The sequence below is a fragment of the Periplaneta americana genome, chromosome 15 (genome assembly GCF_040183065.1).
Source record: "Periplaneta americana isolate PAMFEO1 chromosome 15, P.americana_PAMFEO1_priV1, whole genome shotgun sequence".
NCBI lineage: Eukaryota > Metazoa > Arthropoda > Insecta > Blattodea > Blattidae > Periplaneta > Periplaneta americana.
The window spans coordinates 166987335-167012958 of record NC_091131.1 but is presented as its reverse complement, the minus strand read 5'-3'; the positions used below and the strand labels follow the sequence as shown (position 1 = coordinate 167012958).

General features: G+C 25.2%; 1 protein-coding gene across 14 annotated transcripts in view; it reads right to left on the bottom strand.

Annotated features, from left to right (window-relative positions):
• The window catches only part of LOC138715509 (uncharacterized), a 280377-nt gene that overhangs the window by 10768 nt on the left and 243985 nt on the right, over positions 1 to 25624 (bottom strand). For 13 of the 14 annotated variants that reach the window (XM_069848513.1, XM_069848509.1, XM_069848506.1 and 10 more), the window contains one exon: positions 9132 to 9208. The exons of the other annotated variant lie outside the window; for it this stretch is intronic. In XM_069848513.1, coding sequence (XP_069704614.1) covers positions 9132 to 9208 — 77 coding nt within the window. The remainder of the gene's footprint in view (positions 1 to 9131; positions 9209 to 25624) is intronic. 14 annotated transcript variants of the gene reach the window in all.

Here is a 25624-nt window from a genome sequence, read left to right as displayed (position 1 = left end):
TCCGAAATCTATGGGGTTTATTGTGCCTCGTCAGTATCGCTGCTCCGATATGCACTGGAGAAAGACAGCGTTACGATAATATGTGTTCAATATGGCTACCGTTCATGATAAGGCAGGCATTAGCACGTTTCCTCATGAACTATCGTACACGTTCGAAAATAACTGCTTGTCTGTAATGTGCTGACAATGCATTCCCGGATTTCGTTATCGTTATCAATAGAACTTGAATACGAAAAATTCAAATAACTCCAAACAAAAAGTCCACAGGACAGAAGTTCAGGGACCTGGAAGACCATGCATTTCGTAAGCCACGCTGATATAGGCATACGTGATATGGAAGCTTGTGAATAAAAACTGAAGGTCAACTGAAAGTGAGCCAGTGCTCGCCATTCATGTATCACAGCAGCTGCCTTTTCAAGAGGGACTGGTTTTTATTTTGTCTTCCACACGTTATTTGAATTTACTATTAAGTGGTTTGCTCCAGTATTTACAGTTTTAAGTTATGACAATAGATATGATCCCACTTCAGACGTCCCCTTCAGAGCAGTGCTTTGTCTCCACAAATAGTCTAACATTATGTTCACAGTTATGCATTCCTATGTTTTATAAGCAAAATTGAAGAACATCGTTTTGCATATTCAGATATTAGTATCATCGTAAAAATAAAAATAAATGTTTACCAAAGGTACACATAGGCTACTTTAATAGAGATAACAATTTAAACCTTGTTTCCTGATCCAAAAATTCGCCTTCTTTTGAAATATAATTTTCTAAATTGAATGAAAATCAATTTATTAAATAATTTCTTTTTTTCATATTATTATAAATTAATACATACTCCAACGAAGTTAGGTAAAATTATACAGTACACCGCTAGATTAGTGAAATTTTAATAGCTCAGATATAAGGTTTTCATATTAAAACAGACAATTATTTAAATAGTCACCTTGTTTATGAATATGCAAGTATAATTTTTAAGGTTATGGTACGTACCTTTACTTAATATAATACACCCGTGAATGCTGTTCATGACTGTCTTCTACATCAGCAGATTCTCTGTGCCTCTTTATATTCATTATAGGAATCATTGCTACAAGATCTGTATTTTCTGGTCAAAATTACTTACTGACGAGAATGTATCATGCACATATGCTCGATCATTTTCATTATCCAAGCGTTCGACACAACATAACCCACATTTGTAGTCTCTGTCAGTGTACATTTTTACAGATACAGGATTTGCACTTGCATTTACATACTCTTGGCCACTATTTATTTTCCTTTTTCGTACACTTTTTCCCACTCATCACAGTTTTCCACACGTTTCCTAGATTTCACCTTAGTCGAGTTATTTTCTTCCACTTCGTCTGCCATGTTCAACATCAAGTCACGTGACAAGAAGCAGCAGCTTTCATTGGTCGTTTGGATATGGCCCACTCTGCTTCTCAAAGGAACTGGCATTTGCTTCAGAGAGTATTTTTGTTGCTTTAATTATTTCATAACCTGAGGGATTTGGACCAAATGACGCTATCTGTTGAGTACGTGAGTCAGCAGGCAATCAAAAGATGAGATAAGCTTCAAAACTCTGGAAATGGATTTGGTCCACTATGGCTCTCAGCCCTTGAATTGTAAGAAATAATAAATAATACATTCAATATTAAACTCGGAAATTCGACTCTTTATTGCAAAACAAACTCCTGCCATCCTGCTCCGTGTCTAAAATCCCCGTTTTTCGGATTTTTCCCGCTGATTTGCAATAGTGTGCCTAAGTTGTATGCCTGTAAAAAATAACACAGATTCAACCAATTACATTTTCAAACTCAAATAATCTAGCACAAAACGAAATTTGAAACATTGTTGAAGCAAACGTATCATGATATTGGTATTCTAAGACACGAGGAGGCTAATGAACTTGCCCTAAATATCTAATCTCTTACTAGTCAAGGAAAGTAGGTTCCAGTTTTAATTTTTAAGATAATTTGTAGTGACTACATGACACTCTTGTAATGTTCATAATTGCTCATTTCGGTCTGTTATACTGTTATTCAGTGACCTAAATAATACACTCAGGGACAAAAAAACCGGACAGTTGTTTCATGAAAATAAAAATTACATGTATGTTAGAGTTTTTGTAGGTCACGCAATTCAATACCCATCAATTTGTGATCATTTCGTTACCATGGATTCGTGTAAAGAAGCCATTATTATGAGATGCGCCATTTATTTGTAGAAAGTCGCAGTTACAATAGAATTTGTGTCCGTGTTTATGTTCTTTATTGTCGTTATTTATTCAGTTTTCACATGTTATCTGTATTCTGAATGTAAGCTGGTAGTCACAGTTTATCTTTTAGAGAATGCGACCCGAAGATATTGCTGTAGCCGATGCTCTAAATGATTATGGACATAGTGTACGTTACATTGCAGATGTCATGAATAAGGAGCGGATTCCTATGTAATTAAATATTTTTCTTGCGTGTGATAAAACACAATTAACAAAATTAAAAATTCCGAATCAAGTTTCAAGTTTAAAACCCGAATTTTATTTCACATAAAAACATATATTTTCACAGAAAATTTATGTAAATACATATTTTCAGGAAATCTATTATAAACACATAAATCTTGGAGTTTTTTGCTTAAATAATATTTTTACAAGAACTTTTAAATATTTTAAAACTAAATCAGTTATATCACTCAGAAATACGGTATCTTTTTTAAGAATTCTTGGTTGCTTCATGTTTCTATGAGCTGTGTGGTGTATCCGTGATCCATTTTTGTAATAGTATCGCCTCAAGTTCTGAGAACTGCTAGGCAGCATATCAGTGTTATTATATGAGAATAAATTAACATGGACAAGGAGGAGATATTTTGGAACACATAATTAGGAATGTTTATTGTTGCTGAACATGATTTCATTCCGCGCTTTGTTTGTGAAACACAACGGATAAGAGCTCGGGTATAAACATTATTTAATTTAAACAAATCTCTCGCCTCTCGCTCATGTCTATGAAGTGAGGAAATACATCTTGTTGTGATTCCCCGTTATCGGACCATAAGCATAAGCTGCGTAGTGTAGACGTGGTGGCGTCGCTATAGGAAGCTTTTCTCCGACATTGTCAGTCAGTAGCCAGAAACATTTTTTTACGTTAAGACGTGTGTATAGTAGCCTAAATCAAATCGAGTTTAAGATCGCGAATACAGCAATATGTAGATGAATTTAAAAACATTTTTACTACAGACGGAAAAGTGTTAGTTTGCCAACCATGTGGTAAATCAGTAAGTGCAGATCAGAGCTCTCAGGTAACCCAACATTTGTCTGGAAACAAGCACATTGCCGCTGCGTCACGTGTGCATTCACGGCAAAACAGTGGATATAAAAAAATGTGTAAAGTTGCTCAAGTATTGGAGGGTGTGCCTGTAGGTGAAATTGACGGTGTAGGTGTTTGTGACATTCCTCTCTTTAAATATGCATGTCTGACGTCTGTGATGTGGAAAGATCGTTTTCACAGTATTAGTCGTTGTTCAGGAAGAGGTAGCCACCACCAGAAAACTTACAGGAGTTAAGACCAGCACTTCTTGAAGCATGGGAAGACATTCCTGAAGAAGCCATTTCTGACCTGATTCAAGGCGTGGCAAGACGTATGGATGCGGTTATCCAATGCGAGGGACTAACATACGTTATTAAAAATGCAATTTCAATGTTATAAGCACGAAACATCTGAGCACAGCTGAAAAATGTTGTTACTGGTTTCATGCCCTTTGTGTCTTGTCGAAAAGATTTCATTTCTAATAATGTATTTATGATTAATTACACGATCCTTTGCTTTAAATGTGTTTTTCTATCATTTAAAAACCATTACATTTTATAACCTACTAGACCTTTGATTAACAATTTCTGACATAAAAGAAGTGCTCTTGAACACTAAGCGTCTGGGTTTTTTTGTCCCTGAGTGTAAATTGGTACAAGTGTACCAGTTTTTTGTTTAAACTACAGGCTACTTATTTTTCACATGATGTATAACTTTTAGCGGATTTTGCGAACATGTGCCATTATGTGCATCAAACAGTTTGCGATTTATTGAAAGCAATAAAAAACGCTGCTACGTCTAGGCTGGCTGTAGAAAAAAGATCATAATTAATATGAAGGAAGTTATACTTGTGCTAAGAATCTACCACAATAACCATAGTGTAAGTTTGACTTTATCTTGACGTGCCAACAACAATATGATCCTTAGACCTCAATTCACATTTCACTCAAGGTCCGACTAAAGCAGGAATTATTTTAATCTTCCGATCGCACTTTATGTGCTCGCTACTTGATTGAGAATCAATATGGTAGAGAGAGGTTATTAATAAGTGACTCGTGGCAATAATATTAATATTTGGTGTATCTATGTTATTTTTTACTCGTCCAGTTATAGCGAAAGAAATATGATTCAACTGTACGCCATATCGGTAATGTATAAAATATTTATTTTTATTACTACGAATGGCAAAGTAAATGCTTAATTAGTTAGGAGACGTGGTGTGCCACACAACGCCACATCTTTGGGAGACTTAGAGGAAATTCCTGTGCGATATCAGCGTACAATAAATGGAAATATGTTTCTTTTGTTCGACTCCCGTCAGTGATAATACAAGAGTGCGTATAAACGAAATCTCCCTCAGTAAGATGGATGGATGGATGGGTGGGTGGGTGGGTGGGTGGGTGGGTAGGTAGGTAGGTAGATAGGTAGGTAGGTAGATAGATAGGTAGATAGATAGATAGATAGATAGATAGATAGATAGATAGATAGATAGATAGATAGATGGATGGATGGATGGATGGATGGATGGATGGATGGATGGATGGATGGATGGATGGATGGATGGATGGATGGATGGATGGATGGATGGATGGATGGATGGATGGATGGATGGATGGATGGATGGATGGATGGATGGATGGATGGATGGATGGATGGATGGATGGATGGATGGATGGATGGATGGATGGATGGATGGATGGATGGATGGATGGATGGATGGATGGATGGATGGATGGATGGATGGATGGATGGATGGATGGATGGATGGATGGATGGATGGATAGATAGATAGATAGATAGATAGATAGATAGATAGATAGATAGATAGATAGATAGATAAAACTTTATTGTCAATGGCATAATGTATGCATAGACATGGTCAAATATATACAATTTCAATTTAATGTAAGATAAGTGAAATATAAAAAAAAACATTATTCATTTCAACGGCCCATGCGTGCATCCTCAAGACTGTAGGGACACAATTTTATTCATTTCGTTTTTATATAATTCTTAAATTTCAGAGAATTTTTTGTATATTTGATGTCATCAGGCAAACTGTTGTATATTTTAATACCAAAGACCATATATGTTCTACTAGTGTCTGTAATACAAGAATGCTTATGTTCGGCACTAAACGAAATCTGGGGCTCCTCATACGTAGTTCTGTTTGGTTTATAGACGGTACCGTCAAGGTGAACCCTAATCTATTCACACAATTATTTACAATCATAGGGATTGTGAGAAGACCTGGACGGTAACCAGAACATGATGACATGGAGGTTCCAATACCCTTGATTTTTGCTTTGTTCTCTTCAAACGAGCAAGCGCTGTACACAATAGTCCTACGAGAAGTCTTGAACCCTGTACACCTTCATCGCGCAGTAGTAAATCTACCAAACAAAATAATGACCGACTTTGAGAAGTAAATTATAAATAGCTGTCAGAAAATATTTCCAACTACGCCAACTAACTGTTGTCTTTTCAATTTGCGCAATCTGTGTATTATCGCCGCGCGAGCCTGAGTAACGACCGGCAGATCAAAGAAAAGGTTAACAACAATAACAGACCTGTCGATTGCATACTGTTCTAAAGCGATCCTGGATTGCCATTGGCGGCAACCGTTTTTTGTAGAATATGATTGGAGCGGTGGGACTGAAAGAACCACAGTCACAAGCGACAAACAATGACTTATAAATGTCAAAGACTCGCCGGTCGTTACTCCGGCTGGCGCGGCGATAACACCGCAAGATTCAGCAGGAAAGGCTATGAGACGCGTACAACAATGGTGAAAAAAAAGACGGTGAAAGTAGCGAGTAAAATGTTGGTTGCCTTAGCATTTGTGCTGCCCGATGACGTAGCTGACACGTTTGAAGACATGCGAGATGACGTGCAGGAAGAAATGCTAGGCATTTATACATCAATGACATCAGAGCAAGAAGTCGTAGAGGAGCCGTAGCACCACGATATTCTGTTCCTCTGTGGAACCGGTACGGTGCAACACTACAAAACTCACATAAAACGAACAAAGTGAGAGCTGGCACAACCGTTTTCTGACCATTGTTGTAGGCAAACACCACCGGAAGCGTTACGCCTCTTTAAACGAACTGCAGAAAAAGCAAGATGATACAGAGTCTATACTAGCAGACTTTGCACTTGGAAGAGTGTACCAGTAAGACCGAAGAGGAAGCGAGTGACGGCAAAATCGTCTGCGCTCCTCGCTGGCCAGTATCAAAGATATGAAGATGACAACAGCAAACTTGATTACGAGCGAACCATATGCCATAATATACCAACATTTAGAGGCCGAAACAGTTTCGATTCAATTCCAATCTATACTAATAATAAATCTGTAGCCGAAATGTTTCTGGTAATTTTCGATTTTCCAAAAATAATTATATAATTAACCACCCTGAAACCGAAAATCGCATTTTTTTAATTTTTGTTTGTATGTCTGTCTGTATGTTTGTTACCTTTTCACGCGATAATGGCTGAACCGATTTATATGAAAATTGGAATATAAATTAAGTTCGTTGTAACTTAGATTTTAAGCTATATGGCATTCAAAATACTTTATTTAAAAGGGGGGTTATAAGGGGGCCTGAATTAAATAAATCGAAATATCTCGCTTATTATTGATTTTTGTGAAAAATGTTACATAACAAATGTTTCTTGAAAAATGATTTCCGATAAGTTTTATTCTTTACAAAATTTTGATAGGACTGCTATTTAATGATATAAATGAGTTTTAAAATTAAAATAATGCCATCTAAGACGGTGCAATGAAATAACAAATGACTTCGTCTATAAGGGACCTTGGACAACAACAATCGAAAAAGGGGCCTTGGACAGCAACAATCGAAAGCTATTAAACTTAGCCTACAGGCAATGTTTCTGTGTTTGTATGGAGTAATATCGGAAGCTAAATTAACCGATTTGTATAATTAATTATTATTTCACCATTGGAAAGTGTAGTTTCTCTAGATGGACATACTGCTATAATGTTATTACAGTAACTTCTTAGTAAATCGAGGACAGGTAAGATTAAAATAGCTTCCTATGATAGGCTTTTTTGTACATTCGTTTTCTGTATTTCTTAAAATAATATTTATGTACACACTCATTTTAATCTCAGAGAATTAACGAACAACGAGAGTGTATTGATTTAGTATGCAGTAATAGTACGTTAGCTTAGCAATCCATTATTTTATAATTCAAATTTTAACTGTGCTCAATCGAATCGTGTTAAAATACATAAAATATACTATATATGCAATAAATGCAATGCAAAAAAAATTGGGTAATGAGCCAAGCAGATTATGTTGCGCTGTTGTAAAAGTTGTTGCTTCTGAGATTCAAGAGCTCCCACAACAAATTAAAAACTTTCTTATCGGAGTAAATCCGTTATCAACGCACTTTTTATATAATATAATATAATATAATATAATATAATAATAAATATGTAGCAGAAAATTTTCTGGTAATTTTCGCTTTTCCAAAAATAATTGGTGTTAACATATATAATTATTCATCCTGAGACCGAAAATCGCTTTTTTTGACATTTTTGTTTGTATGTCTGTCTGTCTGGATGTTTGTTACCTTTTCACGCCATAATGGCTGAACGAATTTCGATGAAAATTGAAATATAAATTAAGTTCGTTGTAATTTAGATGTTAGGCTATATGGCATTCAAAATACTTCATTTAACGGGGCCTGAATTAAATCGAAATATCTCGCTTATTACTGTTTTTTTTTTTTTGTGGAAAATGTTACATAACAAAAGTTTCTTTAAAAATGATTTCCGATAAGTTTTATTCTATGCAAAATTTGGTAGCTCTGATAGACTTTTAAAATAACAATACAATACGTTTTCACCGCCGCCTCAGATTATAGCGTTGTTGTTCCTGCAGTAATTCCCATGTGCAAAATATAAACTTTTTGAGTAGGAAGAAAAAACACATTTATTCATTCCATGGCAATGGTACATAGGAGATCGTGAATTCTTACATTTTCGAAAGAAAGAAATATAATTACATATCACTGTTTATGCTGTATCACTATTTAAGTTATTTAAAGGGTTCAGAACCATAGTGGGCCAAGCGCCATTTACTGAAGACGTAGAAAACAAGGAATAAAATTAAGTTATTACCATAATTCAGTGGAACCATATAGCAAGTAATATAAAGTTTACACATTAAAACTAAATGATATGTCAATCTTCATTAAACTATAGTTGCGTGTAATAACAAATAAGAAACATGTTAAAGGAATTGTCATTGCACCAAATGAGTGTCTCTGGACCAAAATGATCGCATTTTAATTATTTAAATACAATTTCAATTAAGTAACATATTAAACGATTTATCCTTCTATCAAACACGAATGTTCCCTGGATCAAACGTCCTATTTTAATTATGTAATGACTTTATATCTATTTTAACAGGTGCAGCGGAGCGCACGGGTACGGCTAGTGTTTTAATAAATTTGTGTTACTATTCGTATTTATTTCCTTTAGACTGCTATGAAAATTATGTTTTAGGAAAACGTGAGATTTACGAAATGTGGGGTTTAGGAAATATTTAGGGGAAATAACTGTTAGGTATAATGAACGTTAGGAAAATGGATTTAGGAAAAATGATATGGAATCATTAACTAGGATAGGTGAAATTTTATGAAGACTTCCAAATTATATAAACAATGTGATGGAATATCGTATTTCGCACAGGAATACAGTCTACAGTTTTGATAGAGAATAAATTCCATGTATATTCTTCTTCATTTACAATAATGTAGAATATAGCAAAGCATTTTATTAATACATACGGTGTGTCGAGAAATTGTACGTCAAGAAATGGCCATCGATGTCAACTGTACCCCAGGAAGACAGCCTTTCTCCCGTGCTGTAAAATATAAAACCGCAATTACAATATGAGTACACACACTAGGCATTTCTCTGACATGCATTACTAAATCTATAATATCGGTAGTACTCAACAGTAAGTTATGTTAAATATTTCTCCATTTGTGATTAAAATATATTACAACAGCTGAACACATCTCAGCCATCTGTTTTCTTTTGATATCAGTTTTTCTATAGTATTAATCATATCATATTCTTAAGCAAATTTCGACCATAATGTACTTCGCCTAGTTAGATAGTACTCCAGTCTCTATTTTATCTCATTGAAAATATTGTCTTCATTTTAAGATAGAGCCTACAGACTAGAGACCTGCAAAATAGCGCTTACAACCGGTTTAGATGCGACCGGTCGGAGCTACAACCGGCTAGCATGGATAAATATATAATAGGATGCGAAACTGCGGTCAGCGCCCAACGTCGTAGGTGGTGAACATTAGAACTACGTGTTGAGAATTACGAGTTCTCTATTTATCCGTTCGAGATATTGCTCGAAGAACAAGATGGCAGACAGAAACTTGCTAATAAGTGAACATAAAGTGATACTACATGTGTATAAGCAGTGCATGTTAAACAGTGATGTTTATGGACGTTGTAAAAATAGTGTTGTTGAATGGATTGTAAAGTAATAGTAATATAATAAATTGAACTATCTAAGTAGTTTTTGCAGACTTTTCCATTGCGCTGTACAATAAATACCCAAAGAATACAATCCCAATTATCTAACCTTTTGCTTTATTTTTTGTCTCTGTCTGGTTATATTTTAATCGGGTAGGGTAAAATAGATCGTCTCTTTTATCTTCCTGTTGGCTCCGGTAAGAATTTTCAGTAGAAGATGCTGTGGAATAAAAATGTAAATGTTTTATTTTAAATTGGGTTAGTTTTGAATATCGATGAGGATGGGAGGGAATACTTTCTGCACAGTTTAACATTTTCGTCACCAGGTGCGCTGCTAAATGCATGGAGTAATTAGTTACTCTTTTAGCTATTTGGTGCGCTGCTAGATGTAATAACACCCATCCTTCAAACAGGTGACAGCAAGATCAGTTTCTACAACAGCGCCTCTAGTATGTGTTACTGGAAACTCAGTAAGTTTCGCATCCTATTATATATTCATCCATGCGGCTAGAATGAAGATCGGACCGGATACTCGGTTGTCGAGCGGTTACGCCTGATGTATTGCAGAGTAGACACAACACCAGGCGCACTTACATGAAACTGACGTTTTTCGAGTAACAATTGAAGAAAATTTACGTTGTCTTATTGAAAAAAAAAAAAGTGTTTGCAAGTACTCTTACAGTTGATTCGACAATGTAACATATATTTTCTTCATTCTTCTGAACTTGCAGTAAATTTATAAGCATCGTTTATATTTTAAACTTTCAGAGTTTTACTAATAAAAGTTGCTTATAGATACGTTAAACAATGTTATAGTTTTTCACAGAACAAGACGTGCACAAGCCATGTATATGTTTCTTACCAATAAACGCTATATAGCTGGCGTTTTTCTATACCAGTGTTAAACAGTATACGTCACAACTTCACCATTTGATTACGTCGTAACTCTTTCTCGTCACATATTGACTGAATCTTGTTCGATTTGTATAACCCAATAATCGATATTACATAAGTTCATGTAAGATCGCGAATTCTTTAGAACAGAAATCTGACACAGAAAGAAATGGTAAGGAGGAAGAAAATACGATCTCCAAATAACACCAGGTACATTTCATCGCACAATTACTCGTTAACATTTTCTCAGTATACAAACAGAGTAATAATATTGAAGGATATTTATTTTGTTTAATTACAAAAATATGTTTACTTCAAATAGGAATACAAATAATTTGACACTTTAATACATTTATTTTTGTATTTCGAACTTGCAGTAATTTGACTAGTAACAAATAAATGAACAATGGACACAGTGACATCGAAGGAAATAGACGTAATGTATAATGTGAAATATCATAATGTAAACAAATTCAAAAATATAATTACAATTCATTATGAAACAAAATAGGAAATTAGTACATACAGTCCATTATGACGTTTGTACTTTAAACTAAAAAAAAATGTATAGGCCTACCTCTAAAACAATAGTTGCATGCTTTTTAATTATTCTAATCAGTTGCAATATTATTTATTAAGATTATTTAAAAAGGTAAACAGTAATGTTATTTTTAACAATACGATTACTTTGGCTCCTAATGGTTGTTGTTCTGTACAAAATAAGTACAATTTATACAGGCTAGAAGTGAAATACTCTACTTAAAATTAGTATTAGTATTAGTATTAATATTCAGGAGTAGTAGTAGTTAGTAAGCAATTCAAGTCAATAGACTTCACGGCAGTGTATTATATTGTAAATGGTAAAATACTACTCCAGTTAAAATAGTATTAGTATTGATAATTTTAAATAATTCATAAACTCTATTCAGTCAGCTGACTTTACATCCTTGTAAATATTGTAAATAGTTTACTATTAATTTTTGTTTTAAGTTCAGACAATGTAAAAACAGAGTAACAAAAAATATGTGTAGAATTGCATTAGTGCAATGGAGCATACTGAGTAAAAAGGGGACAAATTTTTTAGAAAAAAAAACCTGCAGAATGAACGGGGAGATAACGTTCACATAAATAAATTGATATAAATTTAATTAATTAATTAATTTAATTAAATCAACTAAATAAATTCAATAAATTCAATAAATAAAATACATAAAACGAATAAATAAATATATATATATATATATATATATAAATAAATGAATAAATAAATAAATCAATTAATTAATTAAATTGAATAAATTAAATAGAATAAATAAATACAATTGAATAATAAAATAAATAAATAAATAATTTAAATAAATCCATTACATTAATTACTTAATTAAATCAAATGAATAAATCAGTAAATAAATTAATAAATTTAATAAATAAATAAGTAAATGAATTAATTAAATTGAATTAATTAAATAAATAAAAAATTAAATAAATTAAATAAATCAAATAAATAAAAAATTAAATAAATTAAATAAATGAAATAAATAAAATAAAATAAATTAAATTAAATGAATTAAATAAATAAATGAAATAAATAAAATTAAATAAATAAATTATTAAACTTAAATAAATCATTAAATTTAAAAAATAAATTAATTAAACAATAAATTAAATAAAATAAATAAAATAAAATACAAATACATAAATTAAATAAATTAAATAAATAAATACCTTAATAAATAAATCAATAAAAATAAAATAAATAAAATGAAATAAATAAAATAAGTAAATTAAATAAATAAATGAATAAAGTAAAATAAATAAAATAAATTAATTAAATAGATTAATGAAGTAATTAAAAAAATTAATAACATAAAAAATAAATTTAAAAAATGAATGAAATAAAATTAATTACATAAAATAAAATAAATAAATAAAATAAAATAAATAAAATATATAAAATAAAATAAATTAAAATAAATGAAGTCAATAAATAAATAAATCAATAAATTAAATTAAATTTGAAAAATAAATAAATAAATGAATAAAATAAATAAATAAATTAATTAATTAATAAGTAAAAGGAATAAATAAATAGATAAAGAAACAAATAAAGAAGTAAATAAAATAAATAAATAAAATAAATCAATTAATTAATTAATTAATTAAATTACATATAATATATCAATAAAATAAAGTAAATAAAATAAATAAAGACTTTAAAATAAAATAAATAAATAAGTGAATAAATGAAATAAATAAATAAATAGATAAATAAATAAATGAAATAAACAAATAAATAAATATGTTAAATAAATCAATCAATAAATAAATAAAATAAAAAATTAATAAATAAATAAATAAAGTAATAAATAAATAAATAAAATAAAGAAATTAAATAAAAAAATAAGATAATAAATAAATAAAATAATTAATTAAATAACTAAATTAAATTAAATTAATTCAATAAATAAAAAAAAAAAATAAAATGAATGAAGTAAATAAATAAATTAAAATAAATAAATAAGTAAATTAAATAAATTAAACAAATAAATAATTACATAAATAAATAATAAACTAAATAAATAAATAATAAAATAGAATAAATTAAAAATAAATAAATTGAATTAAATAAATTAAATACAATGAAATAAATAAATAAATAAAATATATTAAATATATGAATTAAATGAGTAAGATTAAATAAATAAATAAATAAATAAGTTGAATAAATATATAAATAAATAAAATAAATTATTTAAGTAAATAAATAAATAAATAACATAAACAAATTAAATAAATTTTATAAATAAAAAACAAATTAAATTAAATTAATAAAATAAAATAAATGAAATAAATAAAATCAATTAAATAAATAAATAAAGCAAATAAATAAATTAAATTAAATAAATGAAATGGAATAAGTAAAATAAATTAATTATTAAATAAATGAAATAAATAAAATAAGTAAATTAAATAAATAAATGAATAAAATAAAATTAATAAATTAATTAAATAAAGTAATGAAATAAATATTTATATAAATATACATATAAATAAAATAATAAATATTTTATATAAATTTTACTAAATAAATTAAATTTAATTATATAATTAAAATAAATAAAAAATAACTAAATAAAATAAATAAAAAATTAAATAAACAAAATAAAATAAATTAATAAAGTAAAATATATAAATTAAAACAATTAAATTAAGTAAATAAATAAAATAACACGAACAAATAAGTAAATAAATAAACTAAATAAATAAATAAATAAACAATAATTAATTAAATTAAAGAAATAAATAATAAAATAAAATAAATGAATTAAATTAAATCAATAAACTAAATAAATAAATAAAACAAATAAATTAATTAAAATATATAAATAAATTAATTAAATTAATTAAATAAATTAATAAAATAAATGCATTATAAAAATAAAATAAAAAACAAATTAATTAACTAATTAAATTAAATAAGGAACAAGTTACAGAACTGAAGTATTTAGGAATTTATTTCGTCGCAAAATTCAACTTTGGGAAACACATTGATAAAATAACAGAGAAAACAACTCAAGTCGTAAATATGCTGAGTAGAACAGCGAAACTACAATGGGGTTTAGGACATCGTGCTTTGAAAATTATCTATAAAGGAGCAATAATACCGATGCTGACATACGGGTGCTCAGTTGGAGTGAAGCCCTGCAAAAACAGAAGAATCTAAATAAACTACAAAGAGTACAGAGAATAATGAATAGCAAAATAGCCAAAGCTCATAGAACACTGTCCTTTGAAGCATCTTGTGTCGTTGCCGGAGTTAGACCTATAGGTATAAGCATAGCAGAATCTGTGAAAATCTATCAAGCAACGCACGAAAGCAATGAAGACCCTGAAGATTACGACAGACCACTTCAAGTAAGATACTGGCCACATACAGCTGACAGGATAACAATAGGTGAAGTGAAGAATTCTTTCACATATGCTGTGGAAATATACACAGATGGAAGCAAAATTCAAGAGAAAGTGGGAGCAGCAGCCGCATTTTACAAATAGGGCACATTAATTCACACCATGAAGAACAGACTTCACAGTGACTGTTCAAACAATCAGGCGGAACAGATGGCCATCTTAAAAGCTATAGAAGAACTTAATAGACTAAATATCATACCAGAGGAAAGAACAGTGGCAGTTTTCACAGATAGCCAAATCACTATAGCTCTACTCAGGAACAGCCGCAACCATAGCTATATAATAGAGCTAATCAGAAACCAAGTTAAGAGACTCCAGGATCTCCATTGGCAAATTCATTTTGGATGCATTAAAGCCCATGTGGGAACGAGATGGCAGACAAGCTAGCCAAGAAAGCAGCAGCAGAAGAATATAGAGAATTAATATACACTAAAAAACCCAAAACTGCTATTATTGGAAAGATCAAAGAAGAAGGATTAGCAAAATGGCAGGAAGAATGGACTAGTGCGACCAAAGGGGCTGTCTGCAGGACCTTCTTCCCATCGGTTCGACAGAGATTAAGACAGAATAGGATAATAATGACGCCTTCAATTGCAGCTATGGTAACTGGACACGGCATACTAAAATCCTATCTCCAAAGATTTAGGATAAAAAATGATGCCACATGCTCCTGTCGTCAAGAGGCCCAAACTGTGGATCATCTAATATACAGGTGTAGAAAACTTCAGTAGCAGATGAACATCTTCAGACATCAAATAGTAATGAATCATGGAAAGTGGCCAGTTGCTCAAGATCAACTCATTTTGAAACACTACAAACAATTCAAAACATTCATACAATCAATAGACTTTAACACAATATAAACATGAACACAAATAAGTACAACACTTTGTAAACATGAATCCAAATAAGCATACAATTATAAGATTTTAAATTGTGGATCTGTGATGTGCAATTCAAATATGACTCCGTCTATTGCAATAGTGTATTGTTAAATGACTGTAACATAAAAATAACATATAAATATATTAAACATAGTATGTAATATTGCAACACTTGTAAAAATTTTTTCTGATAATGCATTTAGGCATAAGCTTTGTAACTGGCGAGCGGATTGATTCTATATAGTACATAGATAATTTAATTGTGGATGTGTAATGTGTATTTGTGATGTATTAATTAATTGTGGATTTGTAATGTACTTAAGCATAAGATTTATAATTGCTAGCTGATCATATATTGTGCAGAGTAGATAATTTTTATTTATTTTAAATTTTGGATATGTAACATAAACATAGCATGTAGTATTGCAAATATTGTATGCAATGGAACATGCTGTTTTAGCACAATAAAGAAAAAAAAATTATTCATTTCATTAATTTATTTAATTAATTTAGATAATTTATTTATATTTTTTAATTAATTTATTGACTTTATTTATTTATTTATTTATTTAATTTATATATTTAATTTGATTCATTTATTTTATTATATTATTTATTTCTTTAATTTATTTAATTAATATTTATTTATTTATTTTTTATTTATTTACTTATTTGATTGTTTTATTTTATTTATTGACTTAATTTAATTGTTTTAACTTATATCTTTTACTTTATTAATTTATTTTATTTTCTTTATTTAATTTTTTATTTATTTTCTTTATTTATTTTATTTTATTTTTTAATTATTTTATTTATATAATTAAATTTCATTTATTTAATATAATTTATTTAAAATATTTATTATTTTATTTATACGTATATTTATTTAATTAATTTATTTGTTTCTTTAATTATTTTATTTATTTCATTTTATTCATATATATATAATTTACTTATTTTATTTATTTCAATTATTCAATTATTAATTGTTTTTACTTATTCCATTTTATTTATTTAATTTAATTTATTTATTTGCTTTATTTATTTATTCTATTTATTTATTTAATTGATTATTTTATTTTATTTATTTAATTTATTTTATTTATTAATTTAATTTAATTTATTTTTATTTATAGAATTTATTTAATTTATGTAATTAATGTATCTATTTACTTAAATAATTTATTTTATTTATTTATATATTTAATCAACTTATATATTTATTGATTTATTTATTTAATCTTATTCATTTAATTCATATATTTAATATATTTTAGTTAATTATATTGTATTTAATTTTTTTAATTCAATTTATTTATTTTTAATTCATTTTATTTTATTATTTATTTTATTTATTTATTTATTTATTTACTTATTTATTTATTTTATTTCTTTAATTTACTATTTACTTATTTATTTATTTATTCATTTACTTCACTTATTTGATCTTATTATTTTATTTATTTAATTAATTTAATTTAATTTAGTTATTTAATAAATTATTTTATTTATTTATTATCTTATTTTTTTATTTAATTTCTTTGTTTTACTTATTTATTTATTTCTTCCTTTATTTACTTATTTATTTATTTTAATTATTTATTGATTGATTTATGTATTTAATTTATTTATTTGTTTATTTCATTTATTTACTTATCTATTTATTTATTTATTTATTTCATTTATTCACTTATTTATTTATTTTATTTTGAAGTCTTTATTTATTTTATTAATTTATTTTCTGTAATTTAATTTATTAATTAATTTATTTATTTTATATATTTTTTTACTTCTATATTTGTTTCTTTATCTATTTATTTATTCCTCTTACTTATTTATTTCGTAATTAATGAATTTATTTATTTATTTATTTTTTCATTTATTTATTTATTTTTCAAATTTAATTTAATTTATTGATTTATTTATTTTATTTTATATATTTTATTCATTTTATTTTAGTTATTAACTTGTTATTATTTATATCATTTTATTTATTTATTTCATTTTATTTTATATAATTAATTTCATTTCATTCATTTTTTAAATTTACTTTTTTATGTTACTAATTTTTTAATTACTTCATTAATTAATTAATTTATTTTATATATTTATTTATTTACTTATTTATTTTATTTATATTATTTAAATTACGTAATTCAATTTATATGTTTCATTTTATTTATTTATTTATTTTTCAAATTTAATCCATTTTATTCATCTATGTATTTTATTTTATTTTATCTATTTATTTACTTTATTTTATTTTATTAAATTTGTTTTAGATATTTTATTTAATTAATTAATTTAATTTATTTTATTTATATATCTATTTTATTTATTATATTCATTTTATTTCAATTATTTCATTTATTTTATTTTATATAATTAATTTAATATAATTTATTTTTTAATTTATTTAATTTATTAACGTTATTAATTATTTTATTTACTTAATTAATTTACTTAAATAATTAATTTATTTTATTTATTTATCTATTTATTTATTTAATTTATTTAATTGTGTATTTTATTTATTCCATTTTATTTATTTAATTCAATTTATTTATTTAAATTTATTTATTAATTTACTTATTTATTTTATTTATTTTATGTATTTATTTCTGTTTATTTATGTATTTATTTATTTTTTACATTTAATTTAATTTATTTAATTAATTTTTTCTTACTTAATTTAATTTATTTCATTTTATTTATTTTTTATTTATTTAATTTATTTATGTTATTTATTTAAATTATTTAATTAATTAATTCATTGTATTTATTTATTTTATTTATTTAGTTGTTTTATGTATTTCATTTACTTAATCAATCTAATATATCCTATTTACTTATTTTGATTAATTTTTTAATACAGTTTATTTATTTATTTTATTTTGTTTGATTATTTACTTTTTTATTTTATTTCATTTATTTATTTCATTTTATATATTCATTTATTTTATTTATTTTGTTTAATTTTTATAATACAATTTATTTATTTATTTTATTTTGTTTGATTATTTATTTATTTATTTTATTTCATTTATTTTTTCATTTTATTTATTCATTTAATTTATTTTTTTAATTAATTAATTAATTTTTTATTTTATGTATTTTATTTTTTGTTTTTTATATATTTAATTTATTTATGTAATATATTTATTTATTTTACTTAATTTAATTTATTTTATTTATTTTATTTTATTTTATTTTATTCATTTATTTATTTTAATTATTTAATTAATTATGTTATTGATTTATTTAAATTATTTATTTAACTAATTATTTTATTTATTTATTTTCTTATTTTATTTAATAATTTTTTATTTTATTTTATTTATTAAATCTGATTAATTAATTTATTTAAATAATTACGTTATTTATTTATTTGTTTATTTATTTTTTATTTAATTAATATATTTTATTTATTTATTTAATTGTTTTAATTCATATAATTTGATTTACTTTATTTTATTTATATATTCATTTTATTTATTTATTTGTTCAATTAATTAATTTAATTAATTAAGTTATTGAATATATTTAATTTAATGTATCTATTTATTTCATTTAATTTATTTACTTAATTTACTTATTTTTTATTTGTTTACTTAGTTTTGTATTTATTTATTTTACTTTATTTTTATTTAATTTCCTTGTTTATTTTATTTATTTATTTGTTTTTTATTTATTTATTTATTTATTTACCTATTTATTTGTTTATTTATTTATTTAACTTCTCTGTTCATTTTATTAATTAATTTATTTATTTAATATATATGTATATATATATATATATATATTTATTCATGAATTTATTCATAAATTGATTTATTCTATTTTAATTTATTCATTTATTTAATTATTTATTTATTTTACTTATTTCATTTTTTTAACTTTAATTTATTTATTTAATTTATATATTTATTAATTTATTTTATATACGTATTTATTTAATTTAAATAATTTTTTTATTTATTTAATTTATTTATGTTATTTATTTATGTGTTAGTTAATAAATTTATTCTATTTATTTACATATTTATTTTTTATTTTATTTATTTTTCATTTACTTAATTTTATTTATTTAATTTATATATTTAATATATTTAATTATTTATTGTATTTATGGTATTTAATTTATTTAATTCAATTTATTTATTCATTTTATTTAAGTATTATCTATTTTAATTATTTATTTATTTATTTTATATTTTTTGTATTTAATTAATTAATTTTTTATTTATTTCATTATATTTATTTATTTATTTTTATTTATATTTTTTATTTATTTATTTTTTATTTTTTATTTTTTTTAATTCATTTAATTTAATTAATTTAATTTAATTGTTTAATTTATTATTGAATTTATTTATTTTCTATCTTATTTAATTTATTTAATTAATTAATTAATTAATTAAATTTATTTTATTTACTTATTTATATACTTATTTATTTCATTTTATTTATTGATTTATTTATTTTTATAATTATTTATTTAGTATTTCTTTGTTCATTCATTTATGTATTTAATTATTTTATTTATTTAAGTTATTTTTTTTCCTTTTTTTTATTTACTTTTTTTAATGTGCTAAACCAGCATGTTCCATTTCATACAAGATTTGCAATACTACATGCTACGTTTATGTTACATATTTTATAGTTCATAGTTGATATTCATATAGCAGCACATATTGCAATATACAGAGTCGGTTAAAATAGATATTACAATCCAAAAATTAAAATAAATAAAAATTATCTACTCTACACAATATATGATCAACTAGCAATTATAAATCTTATGCTTAAGTACATTACAAATCCACAATTAATTAATACATCACAAATACACATTACACATCCACAATTAAATTATCTATGTACTATATAGAATCAATCCGCTCGCCAGTTACAAAGCTTATGCCTAAATGCATTATCAGAAAAAATTTTTACAAGTGTTGCAATATTACATACTATGTTTAATATATTTATATGTTATTTTTATGTTACAGTCATTTAACAATACACTATTGCAATAGACGGAGTCATATTTGAATTGCACATCACAGATCCACAATTTAAAATCTTATAATTGTATGCTTATTTGGATTCATGTTTACAAAGTGTTGTACTTATTTGTGTTCATGTTTATATTGTGTTAAAGTCTATTGATTGTATGAATGTTTTGAATTGTTTGTAGTGTTTCAAAATGAGTTGATCTTGAGCAACTGGCCACTTTCCATGATTCATTACTATTTGATGTCTGAAGATGTTCATCTGCTACTGAAGTTTTCTACACCTGTATATTAGATGATCCACAGTTTGGGCCTCTTGACGACAGGAGCATGTGGCATCATTTTTTATCCTAAATCTTTGGAGATAGGATTTTAGTATGCCGTGTCCAGTTACCATAGCTGCAATTGAAGGCGTCATTATTATCCTATTCTGTCTTAATCTCTGTCGAACCGATGGGAAGAAGGTCCTGCAGACAGCCCCTTTGGTCGCACTAGTCCATTCTTCCTGCCATTTTGCTAATCCTTCTTCTTTGATCTTTCCAATAATAGCAGTTTTGGGTTTTTTAGTGTATATTAATTCTCTATATTCTTCTGCTGCTGCTTTCTTGGCTAGCTTGTCTGCCATCTCGTTCCCACATGGGCTTTAATGCATCCAAAATGAATTTGCCAATGGAGATCCTGGAGTCTCTTAACTTGGTTTCTGATTAGCTCTATTATATAGCTATGGTTGCGGCTGTTCCTGAGTAGAGCTATAGTGATTTGGCTATCTGTGAAAACTGCCACTGTTCTTTCCTCTGGTATGATATTTAGTCTATTAAGTTCTTCTATAGCTTTTAAGATGGCCATCTGTTCCGCCTGATTGTTTGAACAGTCACTGTGAAGTCTGTTCTTCATGGTGTGAATTAATGTGCCCTATTTGTAAAATGCGGCTGCTGCTCCCACTTTCTCTTGAATTTTGCTTCCATCTGTGTATATTTCCACAGCATATGTGAAAGAATTCTTCACTTCACCTATTGTTATCCTGTCAGCTGTATGTGGCCAGTATCTTACTTGAAGTGGTCTGTCGTAATCTTCAGGGTCTTCATTGCTTTCGTGCGTTGCTTGATAGATTTTCACAGATTCTGCTATGCTTATACCTATAGGTCTAACTCCGGCAACGACACAAGATGCTTCAAAGGACAGTGTTCTATGAGCTTTGGCTATTTTGCTATTCATTATTCTCTGTACTCTTTGTAGTTTATTTAGATTCTTCTGTTTTTGCAGGGCTTCACTCCAACTGAGCACCCGTATGTCAGCATCGGTATTATTGCTCCTTTATAGATAATTTTCAAAACACGATGTCCTAAACCCCATTGTAGTTTCGCTGTTCTACTCAGCATATTTACGACTTGAGTTGTTTTCTCTGTTATTTTATCAATGTGTTTCCCAAAGTTGAATTTTGCGTCGAAATAAATTCCTAAATACTTCAATTCTGTAACTTGTTCAAGTGTCTTGTGATTTAGACATATTTTAGTCTTCTCAGCGTGATCTTTCCTCTTTTTTGATATCACTAAGACTTTCGACTTGCTATCGTTGAATTCAACTTTGTTTTGATAAGCCCAATTTTGAATTTTGTAAATATCTGAATTAGCATAATTTTCAGATTCTATGCGTGTAGCTCCTTTAGTCAAGACTACAAGATCATCTGCAAATGCGACGATGTGGGAGTGTTTTGATAAATTTATGTTAAACAAGGAATTGTGCATAATGTTCCAATAACCTGGCCCACAGCAAGATCCCTGTGGGCACCCCTTGTTTACTTTCTTTACAACTTTATGAGTATTTGTCTGCAATGTGGCATATCTGTCACTGAAATAACTTTGTGTCAGCTTATATAGATTTTTAGGACATTTCAGTTCTTTCAGATTTTTTAGAATACTTGGCCACCAGGCTGCATCAAATGCACCTCTTACATAGACTGACCATAGTTACACAGTTCTTTTCTCTTATACTTTGTAAAATAAACTTTTTAACATCCATAGCAGCATCTACTGTTCCTTTTTGTGGATTAAAGCCATATTGATTAGGATTCATCAAGGAGTGTGAATAAATTTTATGTAGTATTCTATCAATTAAAAGCTTTTCGAGTACTTTCCCCGCTACATTAATTAGGCTTATAGGTCTATACTTAGAAACATCTCTGCTTTGATCTTTTCCTGGTTTGGTTATAGGTATTATAACTGATTTTTTCCAGATCTTTGGAAAGTATCCCCTCACTAAGCATTCCTTATAAATGTTTGTTATAAAGGAAGGAAAAAGCTCGAAGACCCTCAAAAGAATCTCGCTGGTAATCCCGTCCTCGCCAGGGGCTTTCTTCGGGTTGAAGTTTTTGATGACAGTAAATATCTCCTCTCCAGTAAAGATTCTGTCGTCATTCTCTTCAGAAGGTTCTACAGTTTGTTTCCTTATTTCTCTTTGATGATCGCTGTCACTCTTTTCGCTATCATCAGGAACAAAATAGTCCAACATATATCCCAGTGTGCTTTCCATGTCTTCAGTATATGTGCCATTAGATTTTTGTATTGTTGAGAGTATGCATTGACTTCGTATTTTTCCAGCTGATATTTTATATGCCTTGTTCCACGGATTTGAACTTGTTGTAGAGCAGAATTGTTTCCATGACTTTGTTTTCTCTTGTTGTATATGTGATTGATATAGTCGTTTTACTTCTATATACTGTGTTTTCCTTTGAAGTCTCAAATTTTCGTTATTTTGCGTTCTCTGATAGCGTCTTCTCATAGCATTTACTTTCTTGCGGTGTACTGTTAGAAGGTCATTCCACCATGGCACAGATAATTTACTTATTTATTTATTTATTTATTTATTTATTTATTTATTTATTTATTTATTTATTTATTTATTTATTTTATTCACTTAATTATTTCTTTATTTATTTTTATTTATTTATTTACTTCATTTATTTCATTTCTTGTTTTTATTTATTTAATTAATTTAATTTAATTTAGTTATTTAATTAATTATTTATTTATTATCTTATTTTTTTATTTAATTTCTTTATTTTATTTATTTATATATATATTTATTTATTTACTTATTTTCTTATTTCAATTATTTATTGATTGATATATTTTATTAATATATTTATTTATTTGTTTATTTCATTTATTTATTGATCTATTTATTTCTTTATTTCATTTATTCACTTATTTATTTATTTTATTTTAATGTCTTTATTTATTTTATGTACTTTATTTTATTGATTTGTTTTATGTAATTAAATTCATTTATTTATTTATTTATTTATTTATTTATTTATTTATTTTAATTATTTATTTATTTTATTTACTTCTTTATTTGTTTCTTTACTTATTTATTAATTCCTTTTACTTATTTATTAATTAATGAATGAATTTATTTATTTATTTATTTATTTATTTATTTATTTTATTTATTCATTTATTCATTTTATTTATTTCATTTTATTTATTTAAATTAATTATTTTATTTTATTTTATTGATTTACTTATTTACTTATTTATTTATTGATTTAATTATTTTATTAAATTATTTATTTTTATTTATGTGTTTATTTATTTTTTACATTTCATTTAATTTATTTAATTAATTAGTTTATTTATTTACTTAATTTAATTTATTTTATTTATTAGTCTATTTGTTTTATTTTATTTATTTTATATTATTTATTTTCTATTTATTTAATTTATTTATGTTATTTATTTAATTAATATATTGTATTTATTTATTTAGTTATTTTATGTATTTTATCTTATTTATCTATTTAATATATTTTGTTTATTTATTTATTTTATCTTATTTTTAATACAATTTTTTTATTCATTTATTTTATCTTGTTTGATTATTTATTTATTTATTTTATTTTATTTATTTATTTCATTTTATTTATTTATTTAATCTAAATGTAATTTATTTATTTATTTTAATTTTATGTATTTTATTTATTTATTTTCTTTTATATATTTAATTTATTTATGTAATATATTTATTTCTTTATTTATTTCACTTAATTTAATTTATTTAATTTATTTATTTTCATTATTTAATTATTTATGTTATTGATTTATTTATTTAAATAATTTATTTGATTAATTATTTTATTTATGTTTTTATTTTCTTTATTTATTTTTTATTTTTTTTATTTATAAAATCTGTTTAATTTATTTATTTAAATAATTGCTTTATTTTTTTATTTATCTATTTATTTCTTTTTTATCTAATCAATTTATTTTATTTATTAATTTATTTATTTATTTATTTACTCATTTTTTTCATTTAATTTATTTATTTATTTATTTCTTATTTATTTATTTATTTATTTAATTCTATTTCATTCATATAATTAGATTATTTTATTTTATTTATATATACATCTTATTTATTTAATTTATTTATTTAATTTATTAATTTATTGAATTTATTTAATTTAATGTATCTATTTAATTCATTCCATTTATTTACTTAATTTACTTATTTTATTTGTTTATTTACTTTTGTATTTATTTATTTATTCATTTGTTTACTTTATTCATTTAATTTCTCTATTCATTTTATTAATTTATTTATTTATTCAATATTTATTTATTTATTTATTATTTCTTTTTTTTTCATATATTTATTTATTTTATTTTATTTCATTCATTTATTTAATTATTTATTTATTTTACTTATTTCATTTTTATTAACTTTAATTTATTTATTAATTTACTTCATTTATTTATTTAATTTATGTTTATTAATTTATTTTATTTATGTATTTATTTAATTTAATTAAACATATATGTTTTTTAATTTATTTATGTTATTTATTTATCTGTTAGTTAATAAATTTATTACATTTATTTATATATTTATTTTTTTTATTTTTTTTTCCTTTACATAATTTTATTTATTTCATTTATAGATATAATATATTTTATTTATTTATTTATTTATTTATTTATTTATTTATTTATTTATTTATTTATTTTCTTTATGGTATAT